This window comes from Heteronotia binoei, chromosome 11, assembly GCF_032191835.1.
Source record: "Heteronotia binoei isolate CCM8104 ecotype False Entrance Well chromosome 11, APGP_CSIRO_Hbin_v1, whole genome shotgun sequence".
Lineage (NCBI taxonomy): Eukaryota > Metazoa > Chordata > Lepidosauria > Squamata > Gekkonidae > Heteronotia > Heteronotia binoei.
In genome coordinates, this window is record NC_083233.1 from 48,963,028 (window position 1) to 48,990,354 (window position 27,327).

The 27,327-nt window shown below is 45.4% G+C and overlaps 2 protein-coding genes across 2 annotated transcripts in view; one reads left to right on the forward strand and one right to left on the reverse strand.

The window, feature by feature from the left end:
- The first annotated feature begins 2,751 nt into the window (after positions 1 to 2,751).
- On the forward strand, positions 2,752 to 4,391 carry CLDN2 (claudin 2). Its single transcript, XM_060249641.1, has one exon. The coding sequence runs from the start codon at positions 2,957 to 2,959 to the stop codon at positions 3,647 to 3,649; it is 693 nt and encodes a 230-aa protein (XP_060105624.1). The 5' UTR covers positions 2,752 to 2,956; the 3' UTR covers positions 3,650 to 4,391.
- Positions 4,392 to 18,515: 14,124 nt separating this feature from the next.
- The window catches only part of RBM41 (RNA binding motif protein 41), a 41,624-nt gene continuing 32,812 nt past the window's right edge, over positions 18,516 to 27,327 (reverse strand). The window contains exons 2-8 of the mRNA XM_060250016.1: positions 25,449 to 25,615; positions 24,782 to 24,901; positions 24,377 to 24,569; positions 22,787 to 22,991; positions 20,753 to 21,069; positions 19,443 to 19,590; positions 18,516 to 19,223 (exon numbers count right to left, since the gene is read on the reverse strand). Coding sequence (XP_060105999.1) covers positions 19,072 to 19,223; positions 19,443 to 19,590; positions 20,753 to 21,069; positions 22,787 to 22,991; positions 24,377 to 24,569; positions 24,782 to 24,901; positions 25,449 to 25,456 — 1,143 coding nt within the window. The 5' untranslated portion in view covers positions 25,457 to 25,615 and the 3' untranslated portion in view covers positions 18,516 to 19,071. The remainder of the gene's footprint in view (positions 19,224 to 19,442; positions 19,591 to 20,752; positions 21,070 to 22,786; positions 22,992 to 24,376; positions 24,570 to 24,781; positions 24,902 to 25,448; positions 25,616 to 27,327) is intronic.

The following is a 27,327-nucleotide window of genomic DNA, read 5'->3' on the forward strand; positions in this document are numbered from 1 at the left end:
TGAATTTTCAGGTATCTCCAACAATGTCTCTAACACCAGCCTACAATAGAAGTTGTTGGGATAGGCCACATTTGTCATTTGTGAGGCTGAGGCCTATTTTTCTCAGAAACCCAGGGAGTAGGGTTACCAATCCCCAGCTGGAGGCAGGGAATCCCTTGGTTTGGAGGCCTTTCCCCCGCTTCAGGGTTATCAGAAAGCAGGGTGGGTGGGGAATATCTTCTGGGTCTCCCAGATCCAAGTCCAAGTTGAAACCAAGAGACAGAGTTCATTTTTACAAGGCAGGGGGAAGCATATAAGGGAGCAATCTGAAGCAGGTCTACTCAGAAAACTGCTCAGGTCCTTTAATGGGACTTGCTCCCAGGAAAGTGTTCTTACGATTTCACTGCAAATTGGTTCTTCATTGCCACAGGTGCCAGTTTGAGCAGCTTTCATTTATTTATTCAGAATATCTCTATATTCGTCCTCTCTCTGTATTTATACTCAAGACAGTTTACAACTAAATGAATACAATTCATATAGAACAAGTTGGAACTCATAAATTACAATTAAATTAACTAAATGTCAACCAGCTGAATAAAGTTAACTATATTTCAACCAGCATTTAAAACAGCAAAGGCGCAAATCAAATGACAACACAGCTACAAACCGTGAGTGAAACAGCAGATAATCAAAATCCCAGATCTGCCAGAGAAAACAATCACACTGGGAAAACCTATTAGTTAATTAAAATTCTAACTAAAAAATATCTTGGCCTGGCACGAGAAAGTAGCCAGGCTCTGTGCCAGACATAAAAGGGAAAGAAGAATATTCTAGAAGGGGGGCAGGTAGCCTTGGACAGCTGAAAAAGACCTGTTTCTCATGGCCATACACCATGCTTCTGAAGGTAGTGGACAGCTTAGATCAAAGCCTGTGAGGGAAGATCCTAGTGATTCTGTAGTTCTGGCCAAAAGTCCAGGATGGGGCAATAGAATCATTGCCACTGCCAACGCCGCCACCACCACCAGCCTGTCCCCTAGGGTCATGCAAGGAGTGGCTGTTGCCCCATGCAAAGTGAACGAGAGCTGCTGCTGCCACCAGGAATCAGCTACCCAAACACCAGCTGCCAGATAAAATCAGAGCATCCATCTGTAGAACCAGGTCCAACAGCACCCCAAAGAGTAAGCCTGCATTTTCAGGAGCAGTACAACCCTGCCTTGTGTGGGCTGTAACCAATTCCTCAATCAACACCAACCAGTCATCTGAATTAAACTGAAGTTAACTGGCCTTTTATCCATTGCAGGCTTACTATAGCAATCACTTGTAGACTAGGGCAAGAAAGGTGGGTAAAATCCAGCCAGGAGAAACCAAGTCCTTTGTAGACTGGAGTCCTTGAGAAGGGTAATGCTGCAGCCTGCCTCAATCATGCACATTTTTTTTTGCCCAAATCTCAGACCTTAAGAGGCAGGTTGGAAGAACTAGAGAAAATGAGGAAGAGGCCAGCTCCTTCTGAAGTGTTAAGATTAGTTACCTCCCACTCACTCAGTCAGTGAGGATCCTGGCCTCAGAAAGTAGCTAATGCTTGGCATTGCCAGGCTGACCCAAAACAGCTTTTGGGGATCAATATTTGCTATCTAGCCCTGTGGCACAGAGTGGTAAAGCTGCAGTACTGCAGTCCTAAGCTCTGCTCACGACCTGAGTTCAATCACCCCAGAGTTGAAAATGACTGGTGCTTGCACTGGGGACTAACTTTACCTTTATTTGCTATCTCCAAGACAATTTATATGTTTGGCACTTGGGTTTTTTGGGCCATGTGTGACACAGAGTATTGGACTGTATGGGCCATGTTATGTTCCTATGTTCCTATGGTGTTAAAAACAGTAGTGTGTATCCAGTGATCCACTTCCACAAACATTAAGACAATTACATCAGTGGCACTTCCATTCTTAATTTGTGGTACTCTATTGCACAAGAAAACTCTCATTGGATCTAATGACCTATTTCCACTCATGCAAGGCATGATGCTCACAAGAGAACATTAGTCGAAATGTATGTTTGTGCAGCGATATCAATTTATAATTGAATAATGCAGTTAATGCATTTTCAAGGTGGGGCATATAAAGTGCTCACAAGTGTGCAAGAATTGTGCCATATATAGCACTACCACTTGTGAAATGACCCATGTGTTAATGGAGATGTTAAGATGAATTCTGCTGATGTTTCATTGGCTACACAACAGCACACTTGTCTCAGTGTGTCATGCAAAGGTAATACTATGTGGAGTCAGAGCATGAAAGCTAGTATTCTGCTGGCCAAAGATGATCTGGCATTGGGTGCACTTGAAAGTAATATTCAAAGACTCAATAAGTGCAGCTCAGTAGTTTGATTCTTCTCCTGCACTGGAAAGAAAGGACCAGGAAAAACAAAGCCAATGTTAATGGCTGGTTTACATCCAACAAGAGCTTCCCCTCCCAGCTGCTGTCAAAGGGCTAAGAACAGATGAGGAAAGTGGATAGCCTTGGGTGTCATCCCGTGTTCCCTTCCCTTGCTCACACCTTGCTTCCTCTGTATCACTTATGATTAAAAGACAAGCAGAAGATTGCCATTCCTTTGCTCCTTTTATTATTATGTGGGTTTTCTGACTTTTTGAAATGTAATTTCTACAGATAACAAGGGATGAAAGGGCGTTCTGCGTTCTTCTGAAGTCACTGGTCAATCATTAATCCATTGTGGCTTTTCCCCCTATCACCCGGATAACCTCTTCTCCCCCTCACTCCCACCCACACTAAGACCAGCGTAGAAGGACCCAGAATCCAGGACAGGGATGGACAGGAGCAGATAGAAAGAAGAGTCTGTCTGCACCCCAGGATCACTCATCACGAGATGGGAAACTAGATGAGTAGAGAGATGAGCAGGAAGGAAAAAACTGGAAACCGTTGATGAGAGACTGGAAGCCAAAAGAGAACGAGAAAGAGTGAAAATGATCTCCGTTGGCCTCCAGCTTGTCGGGTATGTCCTTGGGATCTTGGGCTTGTTGGGTACCTCGATAGCCATGCTCCTGCCCAACTGGAAAACCAGCTCCTACATTGGCTCAAGCATTGTTACAGCAGTTGGCTTCTCCAAGGGACTCTGGATGGAGTGTGCAACCTATAGCACAGGCATCACCCAGTGTGACATCTACAACTCTCTGCTCAGCTTGCCTACTAACATCCAGGTGGCCCAGGCACTGATGATCACCTCCATTGCAGTCTCCGTGCTGGCATCTATCATTTGTGTCGCGGGGATGAGATGCACAATCTTCTCTCAGGGCTCTCCTGCCAAGGACCGGATAGCTGTGTTTGGAGGGGTGGTCTTTGTGATTGGGGGACTGCTCTGCTTCATCCCTGTGGTGTGGAATTTCCATATGATCCTCCGTGACTTCTATAACCCCATTGTCCCTGACAGCATGAAGTTTGAGATTGGCGAAGCTCTCTACCTGGGCATCCTCTCCTCCTTGACCTCCCTCATCGGCGGCTTCATCCTCTGTTCCTCATGCCCTCCTCGGGAATCACACACGGCTCGTTATACTCCTTACCGTGCTAAAACCCTGGGTAGCAGGAACCCATCACCACCTGACATGACTCAAAAGACCAAGAGTGAGTTCAATGCTTATAATCTGACTGGCTACGTGTAACAGCAACTGGACTCAGCAGCCAGAGGGGCCCAAGTATACCTCCACTGCCCTCTCGTCATGTAGGTGAACCAAACAGGTAAGCAACAGCCATGCCTGTTCTTCCTACCCTCTTCTCTACGAGCACGACTTACCACTCAAGCCGCAATTTCTCCCAGACCCTGCCGACAGCACCACATGGTGTGTTGCTTGAACACCACCCTCTGGTTCTTTGAGGACATCAGAGCTAAATTTCCTTTGGGGGAAAACTATTCTTGCATTCTGAGTGGCCAAATGATGGGAATCACATTCAACATCTTCAAGACAACAGGCTGCCAGTGCACAGCATGGAACAGGCACGTCAGGACATCTGCCAAACTCCAGTGGCTGTTGCATCCTTAAAGGACATACAAGGCTGGCCTGTCGCTTACAGAAGATGTCGGAATGGAGAGAGGGTGGGAGAGGAGCAGAAATCTGAACTGCTGGGTGGAATTTGTATTTTTGAAGGAAGTTTTCTGTTTCTCAGTAGAGGGGGAGTGAAAAATGCTGCTTTAAGCTGTAATCCAGGAAGAAATGCAGTCTGCAGAACTGTGCCTGTACGGTGGGTGACTGAGAATGAGATGCCTTCTCACCCTTGGCAGAAGCCCAGCATATTCCCTGTGCAGCCAGACTGCCCTGTGCCCGTTTGCTTGGCAGGGGGTGGTTCCTCAACAAAGCGTTTCAAAGGGGGGCCATGAAGTGCCCATTAGTAAAACATTTTGTCTGATCTTGCTGTGTTCATTTCAGCCTTGGCTTTGAAGAGTTCTGCCTCTTGCGTGTGGGTGGGGGGAACACTCTGACCTTGGCAGATGGAGCAATTCCAAAAATTTAAAAACACACAAACTTTGAAAGACTTTTCTGCCTTGCTATAAAGGTTCTGATCCTGCTATCTCCAGACATGCTGTTCAGGCCAACATTCTTGTCCAATGATTTAATGGGACAAACTTTTAAACTTACTACACTTTTTAGGACCCAATTCTAAATTTACTGTACTTCAGAGAACTCAGAAAGAAACTCCATACTGCTTTGCCTCTCTCCATGCCATCATGCAATGCAGAAATTTCACATCAGTTAACTGGAAGGTTTATATATTATTTTCATGTTTAATATTTGTAACTATATAGTGGTTCTGAGCAACAGGCTACATTCCCCGGTCATTTCATACTGTATGCAGAGGCAAACCAAATTTGCCTCCCAGAGCCTCCTGTCCTACTCAGCCCACCTCATCCTCCTTCATGCTCTTACAACCCACCGGCAAAAGAGTTGCACTCTTCTATTTGATAACCATTGCAAAGAGCAAAAGGAGGACAGAATGCTTCCTGTCAGGGTCCCTGGTGATGACAGGCTTTCTGCTCTCATTCCTGCCTAATTTTGCCAGCAGCAGCATTGCCATAGCATCATTCTGAGGAGATCAGGAGACCTCTGGCTGAAGGAATGGGAAAGGAAAAGTCATACTGGTAGACATCCTAGTAATCTACAAGTAGCTCAAGAGTGGTGAGTTAATGACTTGATCCTACAAACCATTTCTACCAACAGAAGGATTTCTGCCAGTGGAGTGCAGCTTGCACACGCACACACATACATGGAATGCTTCTTATTTTGGTTGGTAGAAATGATTATGTGAACAATCCTGCCCAACAATAGCAAATTGTCTGGGGAATAATGTTATTCCTGAGGGTGTCAGAGAACTGAGACAAAAATGGACTCTGAATCTCACTGTGTTTAATGTCACAAATTGCTATGGGGGACACTGTGTTAGCCTGTCAAGACAAAAAAAGAGAGTCTGGTGGATTAGGTTGTCAGTTCTGGGTTGGGAAATACCTGGAGATTTTGGGGGTGCAGCCTGGGGAGGGCAGGATTTGGGGTGGGGAAGAACCTCAACAGGATATAATGCCATAAAATGCATCCTCCAAAGCAGCCATTTTCTCCAGGGAAACTGATCTTGGTCATCTGGAGATCTGTTGTAATAGCAGGAGATCTCCAGGTGCTACCTAGAGGCTGGCAACCCTACCAGTAGACCATTAAACCTAATTGATTTGTATCAAGATAAGTGTTTGTAGGTCACAGCCCACTTCGGCACACCAAAGGGGCAGGGAGTGAAGAGTGAGTTTAAATAAACACATGAAACACAAAAGGTATATTCAGGTTGGTGGGTAGCCATGCTAGCCTGAAGCAACAGAACAAAGTCTGAGTCCAAATTAACGAAGTTTAATTCTGGGTAAGAGCTTTCTTATGCATGCATACTTCTTCAGAAAGTATGCATGAAAACTTATACCCACAATTAAACTTTGTTGGTCTTAAAGGTGCTGCTGGACTCAAACTTTGTTCCTCAAAAAGTATAGTTTGTGACATTTCTATGTGCAACTCAAACTCATCTGCCAAAGTGACATTTAGCCTTAATAATATGTTGTCCGCATAGAACAAACAGGTCTGTTACTGTGCAAAAGAATAAACAGAGAAAATTGACAGTAAAAAAATGGCCATTTCCAGAAACCTGGGACAGAACATTTCCATCTACCAGGGCATTATGTTGCTGACCTAAAAATCAACGTTGTTCAACAAAAGGGGGCTTCAAAGAAAACATTTCAATGAGAAACTGTTCAACTAAAAAATAGATTCAGGTGGGGAGCCATGTTGTTCTGAATTAGCAGAACAAAATTCAAGTGAGTCCCATGGCACCTTTAAGATCACTAAGACCGATTTCACATTCACCCTATGCCACTCTCAAGGTGGTCTTCTCAGCACAGTGGCCTTCCAATTTCCCACTATCTGCTCCAGGGCTGCAGCAAAGATCGGCATTTAAGTGCAGCAAACAGAAACCGCTAAAAACCAGTTTCTGTTTGCTGCACTTAAACGCTTATGTTTGCTGCAGCCCCAGGGCAGATAGTGGGAAATTGGAAGGATGTTGTGTTTAGAAGACGACCATGAGAGCGGCTTAGGATGAGTGCGAAATTGGTCTAAGTTTTATTCAAGGTATGACCTTTTCTTCAAATACACTACCTAAGAACATAAGAACATCAGAGAAGCCATGTTGGATCAGGCCAATGGCCCATCCAGTCCAACACTCTGTGTCACACAGTAGCCACAAAAAAATGGTGTCTTAGGAGGTCCATCAGTGCGGCCAGGACACTAGAAGCCCTCCCACTGTTGCCCTCCCCCAAGCACCAAGAATACAGAGCATCACTGCCCCAGACAGAGAGTTCCATCAATACCCTGTGGCTAATAGCCATTGATGGACCTCTGCTTCATATGTTTATCCAATCCCCTCTTGAAGTTGGCTATGCTTTTAGCTGCCACCACCTCCTGTGGCAGTGAATTCCATGTGTTAATCACCCTTTGGGTGAAGAAGTATTTCCTTTTATCGGTTCTAACCTAAGCAATTTCACTGAGTGCCCACAAGTTCTTGTATTGTGAGAAAGGGAGAAAAGTACTTCTTTCTCTACCTTCTCTATCCCATGCATAATCTTGTAAACCTCTATCATGTCACCCCTTAGTCGACATTTCCTCAAGCTAAAGAGCCCCAAGCATTTTAAGCTTTCTTCATAGGGAAAGTGTTCCAACCCTTTAATCATTCTAGTTGCCTTTTTCCAATGTTATAATATCTTTTGGGGGGTGACCAGAATTTTACACAGTACTCCAAACGAGGCCGCACCATCGATTTCTACAGGGGCATTATGATACTGGCTGATTTGTTTTCAATTCTCCTAATAATCCCCAGCATAGCATTGGCCTTTTTTCTTGTAGTCACACACTGTCTTGACCTATATGTATAGAGCCCTTGAAGCAGAGCTTTGTAGTTCTCTAGTTATATATCCCCAGCCTCTGTTACTCAAAGGTATACTTCTACATTTAGAAGCTCCAGTAAGGTATGATCAGCCTTCCAGGAAAGCCTGATGCGTTACGGCACATCGTTCAAAAGGCCTGGACAGGAAGAAGATGGCAGACTCCTGCAGCAGCGCTGAGCTTACCTGGAGCCAGCTAATAGGAGTGCTCTCTTAGACAAGCTCTGGCACTGACTGATTGCTGAGAAGTACAGCCAGAGGAGAACTTCTCCACTAAGCTGGTGAAGCCATCCATTATTAATGCATGGTGGTGGATTTGTTGAGATGCCATGCCACAGACAGAAGGTCATGGGCAGAGGTGGCAGGGTAGGCAAGATGGGGCAGCTGGGCCACCACAACCAATTGTAGATGGCATGTTGGCTCCAGGGTGAGGTTGCCCCATCAAACCCTTAGCCTCTAGGCTCCCCTTCCAGCTACTCCTTGCACAAGTTTCGCACAGCATTCAAATGCAAGGGGATTGAACTGGTGTACAGTACAGTTTGAAAAGACTCTCAACCATAAAGTGATTTAGATTAATGCCCAAGAGGGGAATGCCAAGTTCACCACTGTGACGCCAATCATTAACCTTGGCAACCATCACACCTGTTTACTTGGCCCTCTAATACCATAGATAATAGCATGACTAATGTGTTCTTCCCGTTCACACTGAAGAAATATATGGCCTGAGGCGCCTGATCCTCAGTGAGGAGAGAGGTACAGCTGACTTCAAGGTGAGAGATTTCTATCCCACAGTCTGAGATCTGTCGTGCCAGGAACTGGCACTTCGAAGGAAGGTGCAGGTAATTTGTGGCTGCTCTGAACTGATTGACCTGCTGTTCTGCACACCTTTAGGCCAAGCTGCCTTTGACCTCACTGAAGCACCTCAAGTGCAGTTCCAACAAAGTGTGACAGAGGGTGCTACTGCACACTGCGTGCTCAATCTGGCTTGGATGCTAGTGGGGAAAGAGGGCTTTTTCTCCTGCTTCCATAGGGCTTTGCAGTGTTTTCAAGTGTCGCCCCGCTTTCTGCAGCTTTACTATCTCTCCTTAACCTGCTTCACTAAAATCTTTTTGGAAAGATCACAGCAATTCCATAGTGTCTGCTGTGTGGACAGGAAAGTCCAGCTGTCCCCCAGTCCCAACCTCAACAGAACCATGTCACCACCTCAGTACCCCACAGCTGCCATTCCTTTCACTGTGCCACAGAATAGGCAGCTGTTTCAGTTTTAAAAACTGTAAACTGACCCTAGAGGTCCCATCCAACTCTATGAATCTATGATTCCATGAATTTGCTAGAGTTATAATGCTATAGTGATTTGTGAATTACTAATTTTTAAATATATTTATTTGCTTCATTTGTACCCTGTCTTCCTCCTCAACGGGGACCCAAAACAGCATACATTGTTCTCCTCTCCTTCCATTTAATGCTCACAACAACTCTTTGAGGTAGGCTAGGCTGAGAAAGTATGAGCAGCCTAAGATCACCCAGCAAGATCGCAAGTGGAGATCTGAACCCAGGCCTCCTGGATGCTAGTCCAACACTCTTAATCGCTACACCATACTGGCTCTCCCCTGTGGCACAGATGGGAAGAGGAACTGCTGCTCTGGGGGTCTTAGGCAGGGAAGAGGCAGGACACCCCATTCTGTGGAAAGTCTTGTTGCTGTTGTAATGAACCAGCAGTTATGGAGGCTACAAGAACACACCTGAGAATCACTGCCTTGTGGAAAAACGAAGTTTTGAGTCCAGTGGCACCTTTTAATTTTTTATTCAAGGTATATGCTTTCAAATGCATGCACACTGCTTCAAATAGAACGTGGAAGAAAGCGAAGCCCCCCCCCCCCAAAAAAAAACACATGCACAGTACACACAGGAGAAAAAGAGCAGAGCCCTATAAAATATATTTGAAATATTTTTGTAAAACAAAGAGCAGATCCAAGAAGTAGTGACCATTTAGTCAACTGTCTCCTCTCCTTGCAAACATTCCTCTGCTATTAAGGCTCTGACTCTACAGCTCTGGTCCTCTGCTATTAAGGATCTGACTCCACCGCTCCAAGCAGAAGCAGACGGGAACTGCAAACCACCCTTTGGAATCCCTGTTCCCACTCTACTGCATCTGCAGTCCCTGCAGCAACTAGAGTTCCCTATTGTTTATTCATTTACATTTATGCCCTGCTTTTCTCCCCAATGGGGTCTCAATGCAGCTCAACCATTCTTTTCTCTTCCCTTTGATCCTCATGAAAACCCCGTGAGGCTGAGAAAGCATGACTGGCCCAAGGTCCCTCAGCGAGCTTCCCCCTAGCAGATTTGAACCTCTCAGATCCCGGTTCAACACACAAACTACCACACCACACTGGCATTAAGAAAATTCAATGTGTGGGAACCGCTTTCTTCTTCTGCATGTCGTGGCAGTCTTCAGTGGCAGCACTGCCCATTTCAAAGAGTGGCTGAGACTGAGATTCTCCAAGAAGTGAAGGGTCCATACCATACAGGAGGCTACAGATTAAAGTCACTTTGCCTGTACATATAACAGAATGCATATGAACATATGAAGCTGCCTTATACTGAATCAGACCCTTGGTCCATCAAAGTCAGTATTGTCTACTCAGACTGGCAGCGGCTCTCCAGGGTCTCAAGCTGAGGTTTTCCACGCCTACTTGCTTGAACCCTTTTTAGTTGGAGATGCCGGGGATTGAACTTGGGACCTTCTGCTTACCAAGCAGATGCTCTACCACTGAGCCACCGTCCCTCCCCAATGAGATGGTGTGCCTTGGCTTGCTCAGCAAGAATGTGGATGACTTGGTTCTCCCTAAGAATCTCCCTTGATGCAAATTCCAGCTGTTTCTGGACAGCTTGTTCCAACACTTAATTGGTCTGATAGTTAACATTCAGCCGTAATGGAGGTTGCAGCAGCTCCTGCTGTTCAGTTTTCCACTCACTTGCAAGCGGCAGAGAGAATCCTTCCCCATTTCCTTTCTAGGAGCTAGTAAAGGAGTTGTGAATGGCCCACATGACCCCTTCCTCATTTTGCTAGGTCCAGCATACACATCCCCTGAGGAAGATTCCTTCCAGTCTCATTCTGTTTGACACGGAGACATTAATTGCTCCAGGGGCTGAAACTTCCCCCAAAATTGGTGGTCATGTCTTCCAGTCCACATTGATTTGGCTTCCTCATTAGATGGTTGCACAAAACTATCTCAGAGGGGCCCATCGAGCTGAATACTGATTTTCTCCACACTAGGCCAAAATGAATAGGAGGAAGAACTCGGTACAAGATAAATTGTGTCCGTCTGCAGTACCAATTTGGATCACAGCTGGGCAGGGAGAGTTACCTTCCACCCCCCTCTTGGTTTCGCTAATCAAAATGGGGCTTTGTGCATCATTATTAGCAGGGCTTTTTTGTAGAAAAAGCCCAGCAGGAACTCATTTGCATATTAGGCCACATCCCATTATATCAAGCCAGCCGCAACTGCGTTCCTGTGCATTCTTGCTGGGAAAAAGCCCTGATTATAATTATTTTAAAGGGGAAAGCCATGTCTTTTTTTTAATTCCCCTTCTAAAATGTACTTGTATGTTTATTTAAATATGTACACCCCACATTTCTCCCCAGTAGGGACCCAAAGCGGCTTATGTTGTTTTCATTTTCTCCTCACAACCCCCTGTGAAAGGGTTAGGCTGAGAGGGTGGGACTGGCCAAGTGGGTGATGATGTGGAAGTTCAAACCTGGATCTCCCTAGTCTGGCACATAACAGAAGCCCAGCAAGTCCAGTTGCAATTAGTGACTCAGACGGTGGGGGTGGGTGTCAAAGGATTCAATCCCCTCTTTCCTTCCCACACAGCTTTCATCTGAATCATGGCTGCTCATGCACGATTTGCCTTTTACTGACTGACAAAGAACAAAGGGCATGTCAGCTGTGGGCCCTCTGCCACCACAAGCTACTTCACCTTTATGGTCTGGAGGCTTCTCCTGTTTCACAGCGAAACCTCCGTCAGGAAAGGGTGAGATGCGAGTGTGGGACAGAGCCCAGCAACATCCCAAGCAGGCTGCCTCGCCCCCTGGATAGAGGAAAAAGAAGACAGGGAAATCAGGCCGGTCCTTTGATGGCTTATAACTGGCTTGTGTGAGTGACAGGGTGTGGGTCTGACCCAGGCCTCCCCCACCCTGGGGACAATTTTGGTCCTGTGCCCACCCTGTCAGTGACACTGGCCACCTGCCCACATCAGCCCCCAGAGCTTTTCTGCTGGCTATGCAGAAGCTGCAGCCAAGGATCAGTCAAGCCAAAAAGAACAAAATGGAACCATGAGAAAGGCTGTGATCAATGAAGCAAAAGGGCATTAAAGAGGATGCAGGAGGCAAGAGAGCTCCAGGGAGCAGGGCAACAACAGAGGTGGGAAGGAACAGACGAGTATGAATAACTGGCCAAATGATCCAGCAGGTTTTGCCTGTGTCAGCTGCAAAAGGCAGACCCTTTCAAGTAGCTGTTGTTTTCCTCCTCTTCTACTTGTCCCAGGAGCCGAGCCTTGAGGTGACAGCAGCTGGGATGACCATGTCAAAAGGATTCGAGAGCCAGTGTAGCATAGCGATTAGACTGTTGAGACCCAGTTTCAATCCCCACTCTGGTGCAAAAGTCGGCTAGGTGACTTTGGCCCAGTCTCACACTCTCAGCCTAGCCTGCCTCGCAGGGTTGTTGTGAGGATAAGATGGAGGATAGCAACATAACTCATTTTAGGTCCCCACTGGAGACCCAAGGGTAGGGTAAAAATTAGGTAGGGTAAAAATTAGATAAGTAATGTAAACAAAGTGGACAATCTGGGAGAACCCTAAGGGTCCTAAGCTGAAATAAAGGCAGATGATACACCACTTTTTATGCTGTCTCACACACACATGCCAGCCAGGCACAGAGCAAAGGCAGATTTTCCCATTGGGACTGTACAGGTCTGACTGGACAAGCCAGATGACGTCACCCAGCCAGCCGCATTGCTGCAGACCCTCTTGCTGAAACGAAAGTCTAAAGTTGCTCTGCAAGCACATCTCTTGCTGTGAGGGTGAGGTCTCATGGCATTACTGGGTGTGGAGTGGATGAAGCCACCTTGCACCAAGTCGGAGCACTGAGTTAGCAGCTGCACTTATTAGCTGCTTCTCATAAGGTCTCTCATCAAGCAGAGATCTTTCCCAGCCCAGGCATATTGTTACCAGCATTGCTGGGGACTGTCCTTGGGACCCTCTGATGCTCTGAGCTACAGTCCCTCCCACCACAAGCCCCTTCCCAACCTATTCTGAATGCCCTGCCAATTTTAATGCCTTTGTGTTTTTCTGTACATATTCTCTTTTGGTAGAAGAGGATGTGGAAAGCCTCCACCTGAGACCTGGACTTCCAGTCTGAGTAGACCAAACTGACCTTGATGGACCAGTGGTCTGATGCAGTATAAGGCAGCTTCAAATGTTCATGTGTCTTGCGAGTCCCCACTGTGCTTATTTTTTTTTTAAGAATGGAAATTATTTCTTTAGAACAGAAGTAGCCCCATGCTTTCTACTATGTGGGGACAGAGACAATACAGAAGAGGGAACCACCACTAGTAAAGTACTAAAGGAAAACAGAATTTTGCAAACACATTTCCTCTAGAAAGGCACAAAATCTTTGGCAGCCAAAGATTGCCACCTAGTGGAAAGATTTATATATTACTGATGCCGAAAAGCAGGGGGGTAAAGGCATAGATGTTTGGGCCCCTGGCAAAAATCTTCCTTACAGACTCCTGTTTTACTCCTTTCCAATACGTTGCCTTTCTAGCATTGAGAGGTGGTCTATGCACAATCTTTTGAGGTTAGAAGGCCCTATGGAAGTGATTTCAATAACACATTTTCTGCTTCTCTTCACAAAAACTTCGCAGAAATTACCAAGATGCATCTTTAGGGGGCTGGTTGTTTGTGTGTTTATGTTTCGTATACACACCCACATACACAAGGTGGCAGAAGAAATTAGGTCTTTGGGGAGCCCCAGAAAAGATCAATCAAAAGGAAGTTCAAAGGAAGAGAAAAGAGGGTCAAATCCCTTCAGGACGCAGGATAATTGAAGCTCAGAATGTGTACCACAGACACCCCAAGGTTCCACTAAAGAGAAATGTCAGCATGATTCATGAGCAAAGTCAAGGAAATCATAAAAGGCAAGACTGGCTGGCTCCCTTTAAAATGTAGAAGTCGTGCCTAAATGAGCTGAAAAAGAAGATGCATAGGCTCTGTCTAAACAGATGCAACTTTGTGATAAAGTGGGCAAAAAGGAATTTCATTGCTTAAAACATCAAGAAAAAATGATAAGATTTTTTAATTAAACCAGATGCAGGAAACTGGGCAGTTGGACTGTTGGGTGGGGAAAGAGTAAACAGTTTGCTAAGGAAGCCAGGGAGACTGCAGAGAAGCTGAAATGCTTTTCTTCATCTCTTTTTGCTGTGGAAGATGTATGACAGTTACACACCCTGAAACTGCTATTTGCAGAGATGTGTCTGAAGAACCAAATCAAATTAAGGTGACAAGACATAAAGTTCTAAGGCTAATGGACAAATTAAAAATGAACACATTACTGGGTCCAGACAGCATCCACCCAAATGTCTTAAAGACCTCAAATGTGAAATGTTTTTTCTTCCAACAATATTATTCAGCTCATTATTAAAATCAGCCTCACTTTTTAAAAAAAAGGTTGGAAAGTAGCAAACAATCTGCTACTTTTAAAATGGGTTCTGGGAGAAACCTGGAACTTAGAAGCAAGTTGACCTGATGCCTATTCCTGGTAAGTTGATGGAAACCATTTTAAAAGGTAAAGCTGCAGTACTGCAGTCGGAGCCCTCTGCTCACGGCCTGAGTTCGATCCCAGCGGAAGCTGGTTCAGGTAGCCGGCTCCAGGTTGACTCAGCCTTCCATCCTTCCGAGGTCAGTAATGAGTACTCAGCTTGCTGGGGGGAAAGTGTAGATGACTGGGGAAGGCAATGGCAAACCACCCCGTAAAAAGTGTGCCATTAAAACGTTGTGAAAGCAACATCACCCTGGAGTCGAAAACGACTGGTGCTTGCACAGGGGACTACCTTTACCTTTTTATCATTATGCATATAGAGGAATGAGCCTTGCTGAGGAAAAATCATCAGGGCTTCCATTAAGGGAAATTCTGCCTCACCAGCTTTCTGATGTTTCTCAGGTACTTTGAATAGCAATTCGGTAAACACATTTGGACTTTCAAAAGGCCTTCAAAACCTTCAGAGTTCTGAAAAGTTCTCTTGCAGATTAGTATCTGTTTAAACTACAGGAAGCAAGGGGTGGGAATAAATTGACAGTTCTCACAATGGGGGAAAGTAGGAAGTGGAGTCCTACAAGGATTAGATTTGGTATTGGTGCTATTTAATTGGATCATAAATAAACAGGATGGAAGAGTAGTAAAGTGGCCGGGTTCATCCAAAATGGTGAAAACCAAACTGACTGTGAGGAACTCCAAGAAACCTCTGTGCCTCTGCTCCTGGGGCATGTGGTTGACTATTGTGGGGAAACAAGATGTTACATAGCTGGTGTGAGCTAGCAGAGCTATTTTGCTTTTGAGTGGGAGCAAGACAGGCAATATGAGAGAGAGTGGAAAGTACAGCAAAAACAGTCCACTGGAAGATGAGGCTACAGCCACCTCACCTAAGGAGAGCAAGTGCCCAATACCTGCATAGGGAGGTGTCAAGCCTCTGCAACTAGAAATGGAACTGACTCTGATTTCAACAAACTAATCACTGGAGATGGAAAGACTTTTCAATTTGGGGAAAACATACACAAAAAAATAGGGGCTGCAATGCCAAGTGAATAAGACCCAGCGCACTCTGTGTGTGTGTGTGTGTCCTTGATTTCTACACATTTCAGCAAAATAAATCCTGGATAGTTAGTGGCTCTTTTATGTTCCCACTAAGTTTCTTTTCTGAGTCCAGGAGTCAAACTGGTCAAACTCCACACCAAAGCATGTTTTCTGCATTCCGTTGCACAAAGCCTCACCATGGATCCTTGCAGTCTCCTCCTGGACACATTAATGCCATGAAATACTACCTTCTGACTCCCATAGAGAAGGCAATGTTTTTTGTTTTAAATAAGCAGTGTTTTAGAGAATCCTGCACAGAGAAAGATGCGAGTGCAAGCAGGAAATTTTCAAAGATTACTTCCTCCTATCTGCTGCTTTGAGTACTCACTGAAGGTTCAGCAGAGGACACCACAGTCATAGGCAGAAGCCATAATTCAGCCAGACAACCCAGCAGTCCCTTAATCAGAGCTCTTCCTGTCCCAACTCCAAGGCTCAGAAGAAACCATAATGGTTGAAGTTAAAAAAAGAAAAGTGGAGGAAACATCCTCCACATCCTGCTATAATCAGATTTGCTACTAATCTCTTCTCACTGCCTACCAATGCCCCTGAAAAGTTCTGTTGAATGCAGGGGTCTGGGTCTGAAGCACAGCAGGAAAGACCCATTCCTCCCAACCCAGACCATGCTTGTTTGGGGGGAGGTGGAAGATGCTAGAACAGCAATCCCATCAGGCTGTTCTTCAGTGGGACCTGCTGCTCACCCAGCTAGCTCCTCAAGGGACTCCAGGTGTCCTCATCAGAAAATACCTGCAACCATCTTCAGAGATCATGCTTTGAGTGCCCCCACCCTTCTGAGATTAGGCAGGTGGCATCCCAGGAACGCTCCTTTTCAGGCATGGCTCTAGAACTCTCTCTGCAGAGAGACTTGTCTGCTACCATCTGTTTCCAACTGTCGTCAGTGGGTGGAGAGTTCATTTGGGGTTCCCTCACTGATCCCTCCTGCCAGCCCAATGTATTAACTGTTGTTTTCACATATATGTATTTTAACTCTAGTTTTAATTGTTTTCATGATGTGCTGTGTCGGTTTTATTGTTTTTAAAGAAGCAATTTTATTATATCTGCTTTTTATTTGTTAGCCTCCTTGGTGGTCTTTATGAGGACTGAAAGGCAGGGTATGAATTTGGTTTTTAAAAATTAAACACCTGGTCTTCAAAATGATGTCATAACCTCAGACAGCAGTGCTGAAGTCCTTGGCATTAAGCCAGGGACAGCCAAACTTGCTTAATGTAAGAGCCACAAAGAATAAACATCAGAGGTTTGAGAGCTGGAAGACAGGAATGTCAGATGTTTGAGAGCCGGAAGGAAGGAAGGAAGAAAAATAGATGGAGGAAGGGAGTAGAGGTGAAAAGAAAGCAACTTTAACTTGAAATGAATTCTCCAAGCTGCCAGTTGGCTTGGCTTGGAAAAGTGATTTAAAGAGACAAATGCCTTCTCCAAGCCAGCTGATGAGGAGGTGGGGACTTTGAGAGCCACACAATATGTGTGGAAGAGCCAAATGTGGCTTCCGAGCTGTAGTTTGGCTACCCCTGAATTAAGCCGTGGCCCCTCTCTCAGCAGGATGTGCCCCTGGGGCTCTTGTGAAGCGAGGTCCCCTCTGCTAGTCACACACTAAGCTTCATCTTCCCTTAAGGGCAGGCCTCATTTTGGGCAGGTCACAGGAGTGGAGCTCCAGGACCTCTAAATTTTATTGTGCTTTTCTTTCTTACCCCCCCCCCCCCACACACACACACACCAAATACTTGCTTCTGGGCTCCATTGTTCAAACCCCCTGTGAGAATTTTGCTGAACTCTTAAGATTTGACAAACTTTCTAATATTTTTCCCCACCAAAAATTGGGAAAATAACTAAGAAAATTAAAGCAGACAGATGGAAATCTTCATCATGCCACTGTGGCCACATAGGAGAAAGTAATTTTAAAAGTATGATGGGAGTAAGGTTTTATTATGATAATTATAATTCAAGAAGCATTTTAAGGTAGATGCTGAGCTGATATCATTTAGTACACCTCCCAGTGATGTCAGGGGTGTGTGCATATGCAAATGAGTTGTGCTAATGAGCTCTGACACCTTTTTTCCTATGAAAAGCCTCCTACTTAAGGAATAAGCACAGGTTAGTGGGGGGCAGAGGCCAGCCCTGTTTAGGATGATAATCTCAGTGAACTCCAACAATTCCAAATTGTTGCTTAGGGAAATTCCACAATGACTTAAAAGGGCTGCTCACAACAGTTTAGAAACAAGTCAAGTACTAAGGTACTTTAAGAACTCTCATTTAAAAAAAAAAACTATTCTTCAGCACAGAGTGAACCAGAACACTGGGAGAATGACACCTCCCCAGGTAATTTTCACATGCCTATCAGCAAGTGGGCAAATGTACCTGCCAACCTCCTCCTCTCAACTTGTTTTAATGGTCCAGGTGGGAGAAAGTTAATCAGCCAAAATGACTGCACCATAAGGAGTCAACACAGCAAGTTAACATTGATGATTTTACTGTAACAATCAGGAAAGTGTGCCAAAGTTGCTCCCAGATTTGAACATTTTCTTGTGCACTGAGATTAGTACATGCAACAAACCCATGTGTTTACTGAATGTGTGGGGAAGAGGAGTGGGACCAAGCATGCCAGCCTGGTCCCTTGCCTCTGTGAGATCACCTCGTCTTCCACGGGGTACTAATGTGTGGAGGAAGTGGCTGTGAATATACCCCCTCCCCTTGATCAGCGACACTGCTTTCAAGATGTCCCTCATCACAGGGAGGGAGAGGTCACTCAGCCACTTCCTCTGCCTGGATTGGTTGCCCTGCAGGCAGCCAGGCAATCAACACATATTCACTTCCATTCTCCCTCTCCATGTGTTCCAGTGAACATGTGGGGCTGTCATGTCCACAAGGCTACAGTGTCAGGCAATCCATTAAAAGGAGGCACAGTTGTTGCATTCCCCTTAAAAGAAGAAGACTTAATAGGACTATTAGCAAAGGTCATACAAGAGACAGAATGCAGATTGTCTCTAAAAATGGGACGGCAGTGTGTCATGAATGAGGTGTCATCAAAGAGCCTAGCAGAGCAATGGTTCCTTTGCTGTAGAGAGAAAGCAATCAAAGACCCCTGCCCCATCCCTTTCTGTAGGGGCGTGGGCACCTCACTGTACAAAGTATTGATAGAGGCTTTCATGGGGCTGCAGAGAGATGGTTGTATTCATCTTCGTAAAGGAAAGAAATATGTTTTTAAAAATACTGCTCAAAACACTGAAAGAACCCTTCCATTATTTTTCTTCAACAACAAACAAACAGAATAGCAGCCAAGGATGAGTAACTGTGCTTGTTCCCGCAAGCACACGCTCTGCCAGACTCTGCCAGACGCACCTACTACAGCCTGACAGCAGAGGCCAAAAGGACTTATGGGTTCATGCAAGGCTGCCTCCAAGGCTTTGACTGTAAAGGAAAAGAGTCTGTGTCCCATTTTCTAAGATGACAGTCTTCCTTCTTGCTAACAGAAGGTCTACTAAAATGCCGTAAAATAGCTGTTTTTATCACGCAGCTCCACACCAGTGTCAGTCTCTCTTCCTCCCTCCCTCCTTCTGAGAATCTCTTTTTTACTCCCAGAGGAAAAAGGTTCCTTCCTGTTCTCTCCGTCTGGATTCAATGCTGTTGTTCGTTTTGCTCCCAGCTCCAGATTCAAGAAGCATGACCTGGTAAACCAACACAACACCTATGAACTGCTTGCCCTCTACAGCGAGCTGGAGCTGCCAGAACTCAGTGCAGACTCTGCATCAGAAAGAAACTGGCCAGCTTTGTTTCTCCCAAACTCAATCACAAGCGGCTTCCCCAGCAGGCTGAACCCATTCACCAGTTTCAATGCAGCCTGTGCCGTCGAGACACCTGAAACCAGAGAGCAAAACAAACTCAGCACACAGGATTCCACCACAGGTGATGTTCACAGTTCAGGGCAAAAAGGGCAAAGATTAAGGGGGGGCAGTTGTGGGGGGTCTTCCCAGCCCACTCAGCACAACAGGGGACTGGGGAACCTCCTGGGTTTTGCCAACAGCTAAGTGTGTTTTGCAAAAGGATGCTGGAGGATCCTGCAGGTTGGGTACTCACGAGGAAATGTGAGAAAGGCCTGTCCTCTCATGCGCCCGCTCAGCATTCGGAAATGAATCTCTGGGCCATCCTTTTCCTGGAACCTTGCAAACAATGACACCAGGTGCTTCACTGTCACATAAGGGCTGAGGTTCTTCAGATACAATACCTAGTCCACAGCCAAGAACATAGACTATTGTCAGTGGCCTTCAACAGTACACAGCTCATAGCCACATGGTTGCATAACCCACATTGGAAGCAAGTTCACAAGTACCAAAAGAACTAAGTTTGAATTTCAAAGAACTAAGTTTGAGTCCAACGGCATCTTTATGACAAAGTTTTATTCTAGGTATGTGCTCATACCTAGAATAAAACTTCTTTGGTCTTAAAGATGCCATTGGACTCATACTTTGTTCTGCTGTTTCAGACTAACATGGCTACACACCTGAATCGAATTTCAAAGAACAGAGTATGATTACCTGAGATGAAGAGTTGCAATACCTTGCTCAGTTACTGGGAAGCAAGATAACTGGACAGAAGAAGGCCCAGAGCTCTGAGGTAGAGTAGAAATAGCAAGATAGGGAAAAGACCTCACTGTCTGTGTCATGGACAGCTGTTTTGGGGCTGAGTAGACAGGCTACACCCTAACCTGGATGGCCCAGACTAGCCTGAACTTGTCAGATCTTGGAAGCTAAGTAGGGTTGGCTGGTTAGTATTTGGAGATCACCAAGGAATTCCAAGGTCACTAAGCAGAGGAAGGCAATGGGAAACCACCTCTGAACATCTTTTGCCTTGAAAACCCTTACAGAGTTGTCATATCAGTTGCAACTTGCTGGCATTTTACACACACACATACAAGACAGGCTGCTGAGATAGGTGGGTAAATGATCTGTCCCAGTATAAGGCAGACTTCATCTCGCCAAATATAGGATGAGACTTCAGGGGAAATTCTCTTGCACAAGGACTACTGAAATAAGAAAAATAGCATGCTTCTGCACTGGTCCCAAGTATTTCAATAGGGCTAGCCTTGCAAAATTCCCACTCAGTTGTGCCCATAAGTTCATCATTAAATATCTGCCCAAGCTTCAGACCATCATCAACGTCCTTCACTGCTACTATCAAAGAACAATCAGGACATAAGTCTACCAATCCCCTGCATCCCCAATCACTAAGCATTAAATTAGCTCTTTTCCATACTGGTTACCAGAGCCAAAAGGAAATGCCACATGGGAGGCAGGAAGAAATAATAACTACCAAAGGGGTATTTTTGAGCATTGGAAGCACTCACATAACTGTACTATGGCCCAGCCAAGGGAAAGGAAGGGAGTTACCTTGTTCGGCTCACCAGGGCTATAGGAGGAAAACCTGGGGATCTTGCGGATTTCTTCCTCTGAGAGATTATTCTTTAGGATCTCCTCTTCTGGGACAAACTCTACTACCTCTGTCACCTTCACAGGCCCTGAAGCAGATTGTGGGGTCAAGTCCTGCCTCACTGGAGAGGTGCTAGTAGTCTTGGAGCATGAGGGGCTCATATCACTTGTGGAAGGCTGGGCCAATTCAGGATGCCCTTGGCATAGTATTTCTTGATAAACGGTCTCCAGGTGAGCCATTGGGTCCTTCTCATATTTGGCTTTCTGCTTAACTTCATCTGAGACATAAAGATAACAAAAAGCTCCATAGAAGAAATTGCTTCCACTAAAGCATTTCCAGAAGGGGCAATAAGCTCAAGTTATCCTCCCAAGTGGAGAGGTATTGGCACAGAACTACTATCAAGTGGCTGTGTCAAAGATTTTATTATTTTTTGTTGCTTCCCCAATGGTGTCTTCCCAGTGCAATCTTAAACAGAGTTATGCTTGTCTCAGCCCATTGACTTTAATAGATTTAGGAGAATGTAACTCTGTTTAGGATTGCACTACAGATGTCATCAATTTACCTAATTCTTAGTGTTTTATCTATGGATAGATCTGGAGTTTTGACTACCAAGAGACAAGACAGATCTTTCTACAAACCTGAGAAAAGCCCCAGATTACAAACAAATCTGAAATTGGAAAAATTACATTGGAAGGTTTTAAAAACCCAACTGATAAAAGCAGCACCTGTAGCTTTAAGAAATTAATGTCCACAATGGCTGTTGCTAGGCAACCACAACACTATTGACAGCCTTCAAGCCTTGGTTTCTGTCATGAAAAGGCAGGGGGAGGATCCATAGCCTTTTTCTTGGCTCTTTCAAGGAGTTTTTATTGGGGACAGACTCAGCAGCAGCCACTGAGTGACTTGCTATCATGCAATCTGCATGACTCACCCAGGCCTGGCTGCTTCTTACTGTTTGACAGAAGGCACCTCCATGAAAGCCAGTGTGATGTCATGGTTAAAAGTTTCAGATTAGGATCTGAGAGACCCAGGCTCAAATCCCCACTCTGCAGTGGAAGCTCACTGGCTGATAGGCCAGTCACACATTCTCAGCCTAACCCACCTAACACACCTCACACCTAACCCACACAGTTGTGTGAGGATAAAATGGAGGACAGAACAGCAATGTAAGCTGCTTTGGATTCCTATTGTGGAGAAAGGCAGAATATAAATAAAGTAAATAAATAATAAACATAACTGAAGTTAGGGAAGCAAATAAAAGGCAAATTGGTTGGAAAGGAGAGAGGGAAGGAGGAAAGATTAGGATAAGGGGGCATCCAGGAGGAGAGAAAGAGGCAATAGTATGGGGGGGGATATAGGAGAAAGTGAGATATCTTCCACAAGTACCTGCAGATTCCCCACACTCTCAACTGGGCCCTGCTCAGCTGACTCCACCAACTTGGCTAGAGTCTGGGGAAAAGACTGCCAGGTGAGGGGGGGAGGAGGAAAAGCTGAAAAAGGAAACAGATAAAGATACTTTGGCTGTTGAGTGGGAAGGAAAGAAGGAAGCAGGAAAGGGAGGATACTATGGGACTGCCAGAAAAAGGAAAGATGAAATAGTGAGGGAGGGAAAATGTGATGCCTCCTACACATTCTTTTGAGTCGGCTGTTTGTAATGGACTATTTGCTATCAGATGAATATGAATTGTATTCTTGACAATTACAGCAAGAAAATCTACGCCAATTGTTTGCAAACACAGTAGAGATTTATAATGATTTTAAATTCTTTTAAAGAAAAAAATCCCATTTTGGATTGGGGATTATATTTATTGATTATTTTATCAGAAGTTTGCATGTGAAACCTAAGAGCATCCATTCATGATTAGTTCTTTGTATTTTATGAATGGCTTTTATTCTTCTTTGCCTTTGCCTATGGCAATAGCATTTTGTCTTTGAGTTTTCCAAAGTGCTGTTCCAGGGATGTGACAGCACTGGGGCAGCGGGGAATAACATACCTTGGTGATAGAGCATCCTCAGGAAGGAGTGGCGGTCAGTGCCCTGGAAGAGAGCATTCTCTATTTCCATCTCACGCCTGCTCAGCTCTTTGCTGCCTGCAAATCTCTGTGGCAAAGAGAGAATGCGCTGGCGCTCTGCGATTTTCTCCTGGATAGCCTGTATCCTATCCTGCATTGCTTCAGGGGCTGCCCCAAGTCCAGAGCTCTGGCAAGACAATAACAGCAACAGATTGCATCTGTCTGAAAATGATAATAAACTTAATACCCAACTCTTATATCCACCTTTCTTTTCCTGAGTTGTAAAATATGGTTTGATCGCTCTGGATCAGGGGTGGCCAGACTTGCTTAATGTAAGAGCCACACAGAATAAATGTCAGATGTTCAAGGAAGGGAGGGAGGAAAATAGATGGGGGAGGGAGAGGTGGAAAGAAAGCAACTTTAAATGCATTCTCCAAGCTGCCAGCTGGTTTGACTTGGAGAAGTGATTTAAAGAGAGAAATGTCTTCTCCAAGTCAGCTGAGGGGCAGCGGGGGCTTCAGGAGCCACACAATATGTGTGAAAGAGCCACATGTGGCTCCCAAGCCACAGTTTGGCCACCCCTGCTCCAGATTATCCAGCAAACAATTATGCCACCTGAAACTGAAAGCCTTCCTATTTTGCATCCCTTAGAATATCCATTCAATCAACTTCATCCCTCACAGCAGTAACACTTCTGGGGTTGAAAATGCAAACCTGAATTCTATTTAGTATCCTTCTTCTGCCTGAAGTCAGCTGGATCACACCTGAGTAACTGGACCCAAGACTGTACACAACTATTGGAGGTTTGCACAGGCTGAGATCAGCCATCACCTTTGCATCAGAACAGGATGTCCATACCACTAGAACCAACCATGCCCTACAACTAATTCGTTTTGACTGATTATTGTAAAGATCATATCAGGGTTTGAGTGCCTAAACCCGAAAGTGCTGGATGTCAGTCTTCTTTCCCAACATGGTCTTCCACTTGGTCATTTTAAGGATGCTCAGATCCGATTCTACATGAGCTGTGTATTTAACTATGCATACATTTCACATTTCTGATCCTAAGAACCTCCCATTCCAGGCCTCCTTATTACGGCAGTATCGGTGCTATATCAAACCAAAGATCTATCTAGTCAGCACCCCATGCCCAGAAGACCTACAAATGGTGCATGGAAGCCAGAGGTAAATAGAAGCATCTGCCAAAGTCTAAGGAAGGGGTGGCCAATGGTAGCTCTCCAGATGTTTTTTGCCTACAACTCCCACCAGCCCCAGCGAGCATGGCCAATGGCTGGGGCTGATGAGAGTTGTAGGCAGAAAACATCTGGAGAGCTACCGTTGGCCACCCCTGGTCTAAGGCCATCCTTGGAAACAGTATCTCCTTTCAAAAACACAAACACCACTATGTGCTCCATATCTCCTCTCCAGGTTTCCAAAAGTGTTAACTCTTAAATAAGCCTATGATATTAAACTAACATATGCAAATGAGCTGCTCTGCATGGGATAATCGAGTAACAACAAAAACAGTTAGGCTGAAACCCAGCGTTGAGTGCTAGATTTCCTCTGCACTACCTTGCCTGCTGATGCATGGTTCTTCCAGAGGTGGATCTCAGACTCTGAGAGGCCAAGCTCCCTGAGAGAGGCAATCTCCTTGTTGCTCTCCTGTAGAGCCTGGAACTGGAGTAAGCTATGAGTCCCTGCAACTTCTTCACCAAAGGGCTTGTACACAGCTGCAGGTGCAAAGCGCCGGCGCTTGGACACACACCTGCAATGCAAAAGAGCATCAGCAGCTCTGCAAGGTCAGAAATTAATGCTCAGACAAGCACTTGGGTACACAGCTGTCATCAGAATCACTGCTGGGGTGCATATCAGAAGACTCAAAGCATGCACGTATTTTTACTACATGGAGCCTGCCTTTAGCACCACCACCCCGCTCCCATCCTGCTGCACTGCTTTGCTTAAAGGGTCAGTCCTCACTCTTCAATAGAAGCAGATGTATCTAGCTGATGATGCAGAAGGCTCTTGAGCTGCCTCTCTCCTTCCGTCTCCAAATCTTCCAAGAGCAGATCCTCCCCACTGAGGCTGCTGCTGTTGACTCTGCAAAATGCAAGCACAAGGGAGGGGAGGAAGATATGAGCATCCGAGTGGCCACCAGCCCTTTGGTTCTGCTCCAGCAAGACAAGGCTCCTGCTCCCCTGATGTCAGGGTGAATTTGAATGTGTCATCCAAATTCTAATAGGGTTAAAATGCCCTGTTTAACTCGTGCCAGGAAATGCTTTTCACGCATACTGCCTTGTCGGCAGTGCGCAATCCAAACAGCCCAGTACAAGGGCACACTCTCTACACTCATGGCATGCGCCGAGGTTAATAAGAAGCCCAAGCTGAGTTGCATACACGTACACGACCTCTTCTGACGTGAGATGGGACAGACAAGGTTATCAAACACATGTAGGGTAGGATCAACAGAGGTTCTCGAGGTGTAAAACCTCCAAGGGTTGCGGAAGGAGTGGGGAGGGGGCTACGGCTGCCAAAGGTTCCTACAGGCAGCCCTCTTTGAAGCCACCGCTATTCTTGATGCTGCGAATTAAGCTGCCCGTTTAGACAGAGCAACCCCTAACTGCAGTCGATTGCCTGCTTGGCTCACCTCTTCATAATAGCGGTGAGCGGCTGTTGTTGCCGCCGCGTCGGACCTCAATTCCCAGAATGCATCGCGCGGCGGAGGCTGGGCAAAGGCAAAGTCGCAAGGGCTTCGGGGAATTGTAGTGCGGTGGGTAAGAGCGACTGGCGGACGCAGCGGACAATAACGAAAGACTGAAAGAGAAGCGGAAGTGCTCGTGAGTGAGAAGACTAGCACGCGAAGAATCGCGTGAGTATTGCATTGCAGGCGCAGCGGGAGGAGTCGTGGCTTCAAGCGGATACAAACTTTGCACGCAACAACATGTTGTGAGAACCCAAGAAGAGCCCTGCGTAAAAAGGCCAGGTTGGGTCATAGTCCAGCATCCTGCTATTCATTGAAGCCAAAAAGATGTCCTGGAAAGGCCACAAGCTAAGGCCTGTCCCTGTTGTCGCCCCTCTCCCACCGCCCCCGCCTCAACAACTGGCATTCAGAAGCAACATGGAAGTTCCGTTTAGTCTTCATGCCTGGCCAAATACACATATCCTGCATGGTGTTCTCTAAAGTTCTTTTGAAGCCACTTAAGCTACTTTAGTTAATCAGTCAAAACCTTTATTGGCATAGACTCCGCAGATCGTGTATCGATGGAAAGCTGGTATTTTTCACAACTGCAAGAGTTATTGTATGCTTACACACTGAGCCTCATCTGCTGCACTGTAACACTCACTCCTCTTGGAGCTCCTTACAATCTTCTTCAGTTTTTACCATCCGAACAATTTGAAACCTTGGCCACTGGGGACTTTGCTCCCCCCTCCCCAATTCCTGATAAGATATGAAAAAAACTTAAATAGAACCAGCCTGCTAACACAGACCTCTGGGGAACCCCGCTGATTACTTTCCTCTGCTGGGACCATTATCCATTGACTTCTGTCCACAGTTTCCTATTTTGACAGGTTGCTAAAAGGTTATCTGCTCTCATATTTCACTGGAATGGAGTAATGGTGCTGTGCAGACAGAATACAATAGAAAGTATACAATAATTTCTTTGGAGCTTGAGCAAGCCAATTTTCCTTCCCTTCTCCATTTTCTTCTCTCCCCCTCCCACTACCTTTAACAGACCCTCAACTGCCCTCAGAGCTGCATTTAAAATGATACTTGGGTTTAATAAAACACATCAAAGTCTAGATACACAGGATTCAATCTTGCAGAGAGCCAGCCCAAAGAAAAAGAGTACAACTTCCTCTGCACCAGCAAAGCACCACTGCATGTAATATGCCACTGTCATACACTTTGCAATTACAGCAGCACATCTGTTGGGGAAGGCAAATACAGCAGGAATCCAGGGGCACTTTACAGACTAACAAAACTTATTCCAGCATACACTTTTGGGAGTCAGAGCAAACTTCACCAGATTCATGAAGTGTACATCCATAAAGACCATGGAAACATATAAAAGGCTGCAAACAACAGAAAGGAGGGAGGCAGAGTTGTTAGAAAAAGTGTGTGCATGTGTTAAGTGCCGTTGATGGGTTTCCAAACAAAGTTTGAGTCCAGTGGCACCATTAAGACCAACTACGTTTTATTCAAGGTATAAGCTTTTAGATACAATGAAATGAAAATAACTAGTCCATACATATAATAGAGGGTGGGCAGTAAATTAGCATAATGAAGATGTTCAACATATTCAAGGACCAAACAGGAATACTAAACTCTGTTTATATGGTTACCATGTTTTTGGGTTTAATTGCAGGGGAGGGGGGAGGGGACATAGTGAAGGAAATATGTCAAAATTAGAGATTGGTGGGGAGATGAATCCTTTTGCGAAATGCTAAGACTAATTAACAGAGACCCTACCATAATGCTCCATCTCCTCTCAAGAATAGAGGCAATTTTACAGCATTCCCAGATT

Coding starts and splice junctions, on each gene's coding strand:
- CLDN2 (XM_060249641.1), top strand. CDS start 2,957: ATGATCTCCGTTGGCCTCCAGCTTGTCGGGTATGTCCTTGGGATCTTG.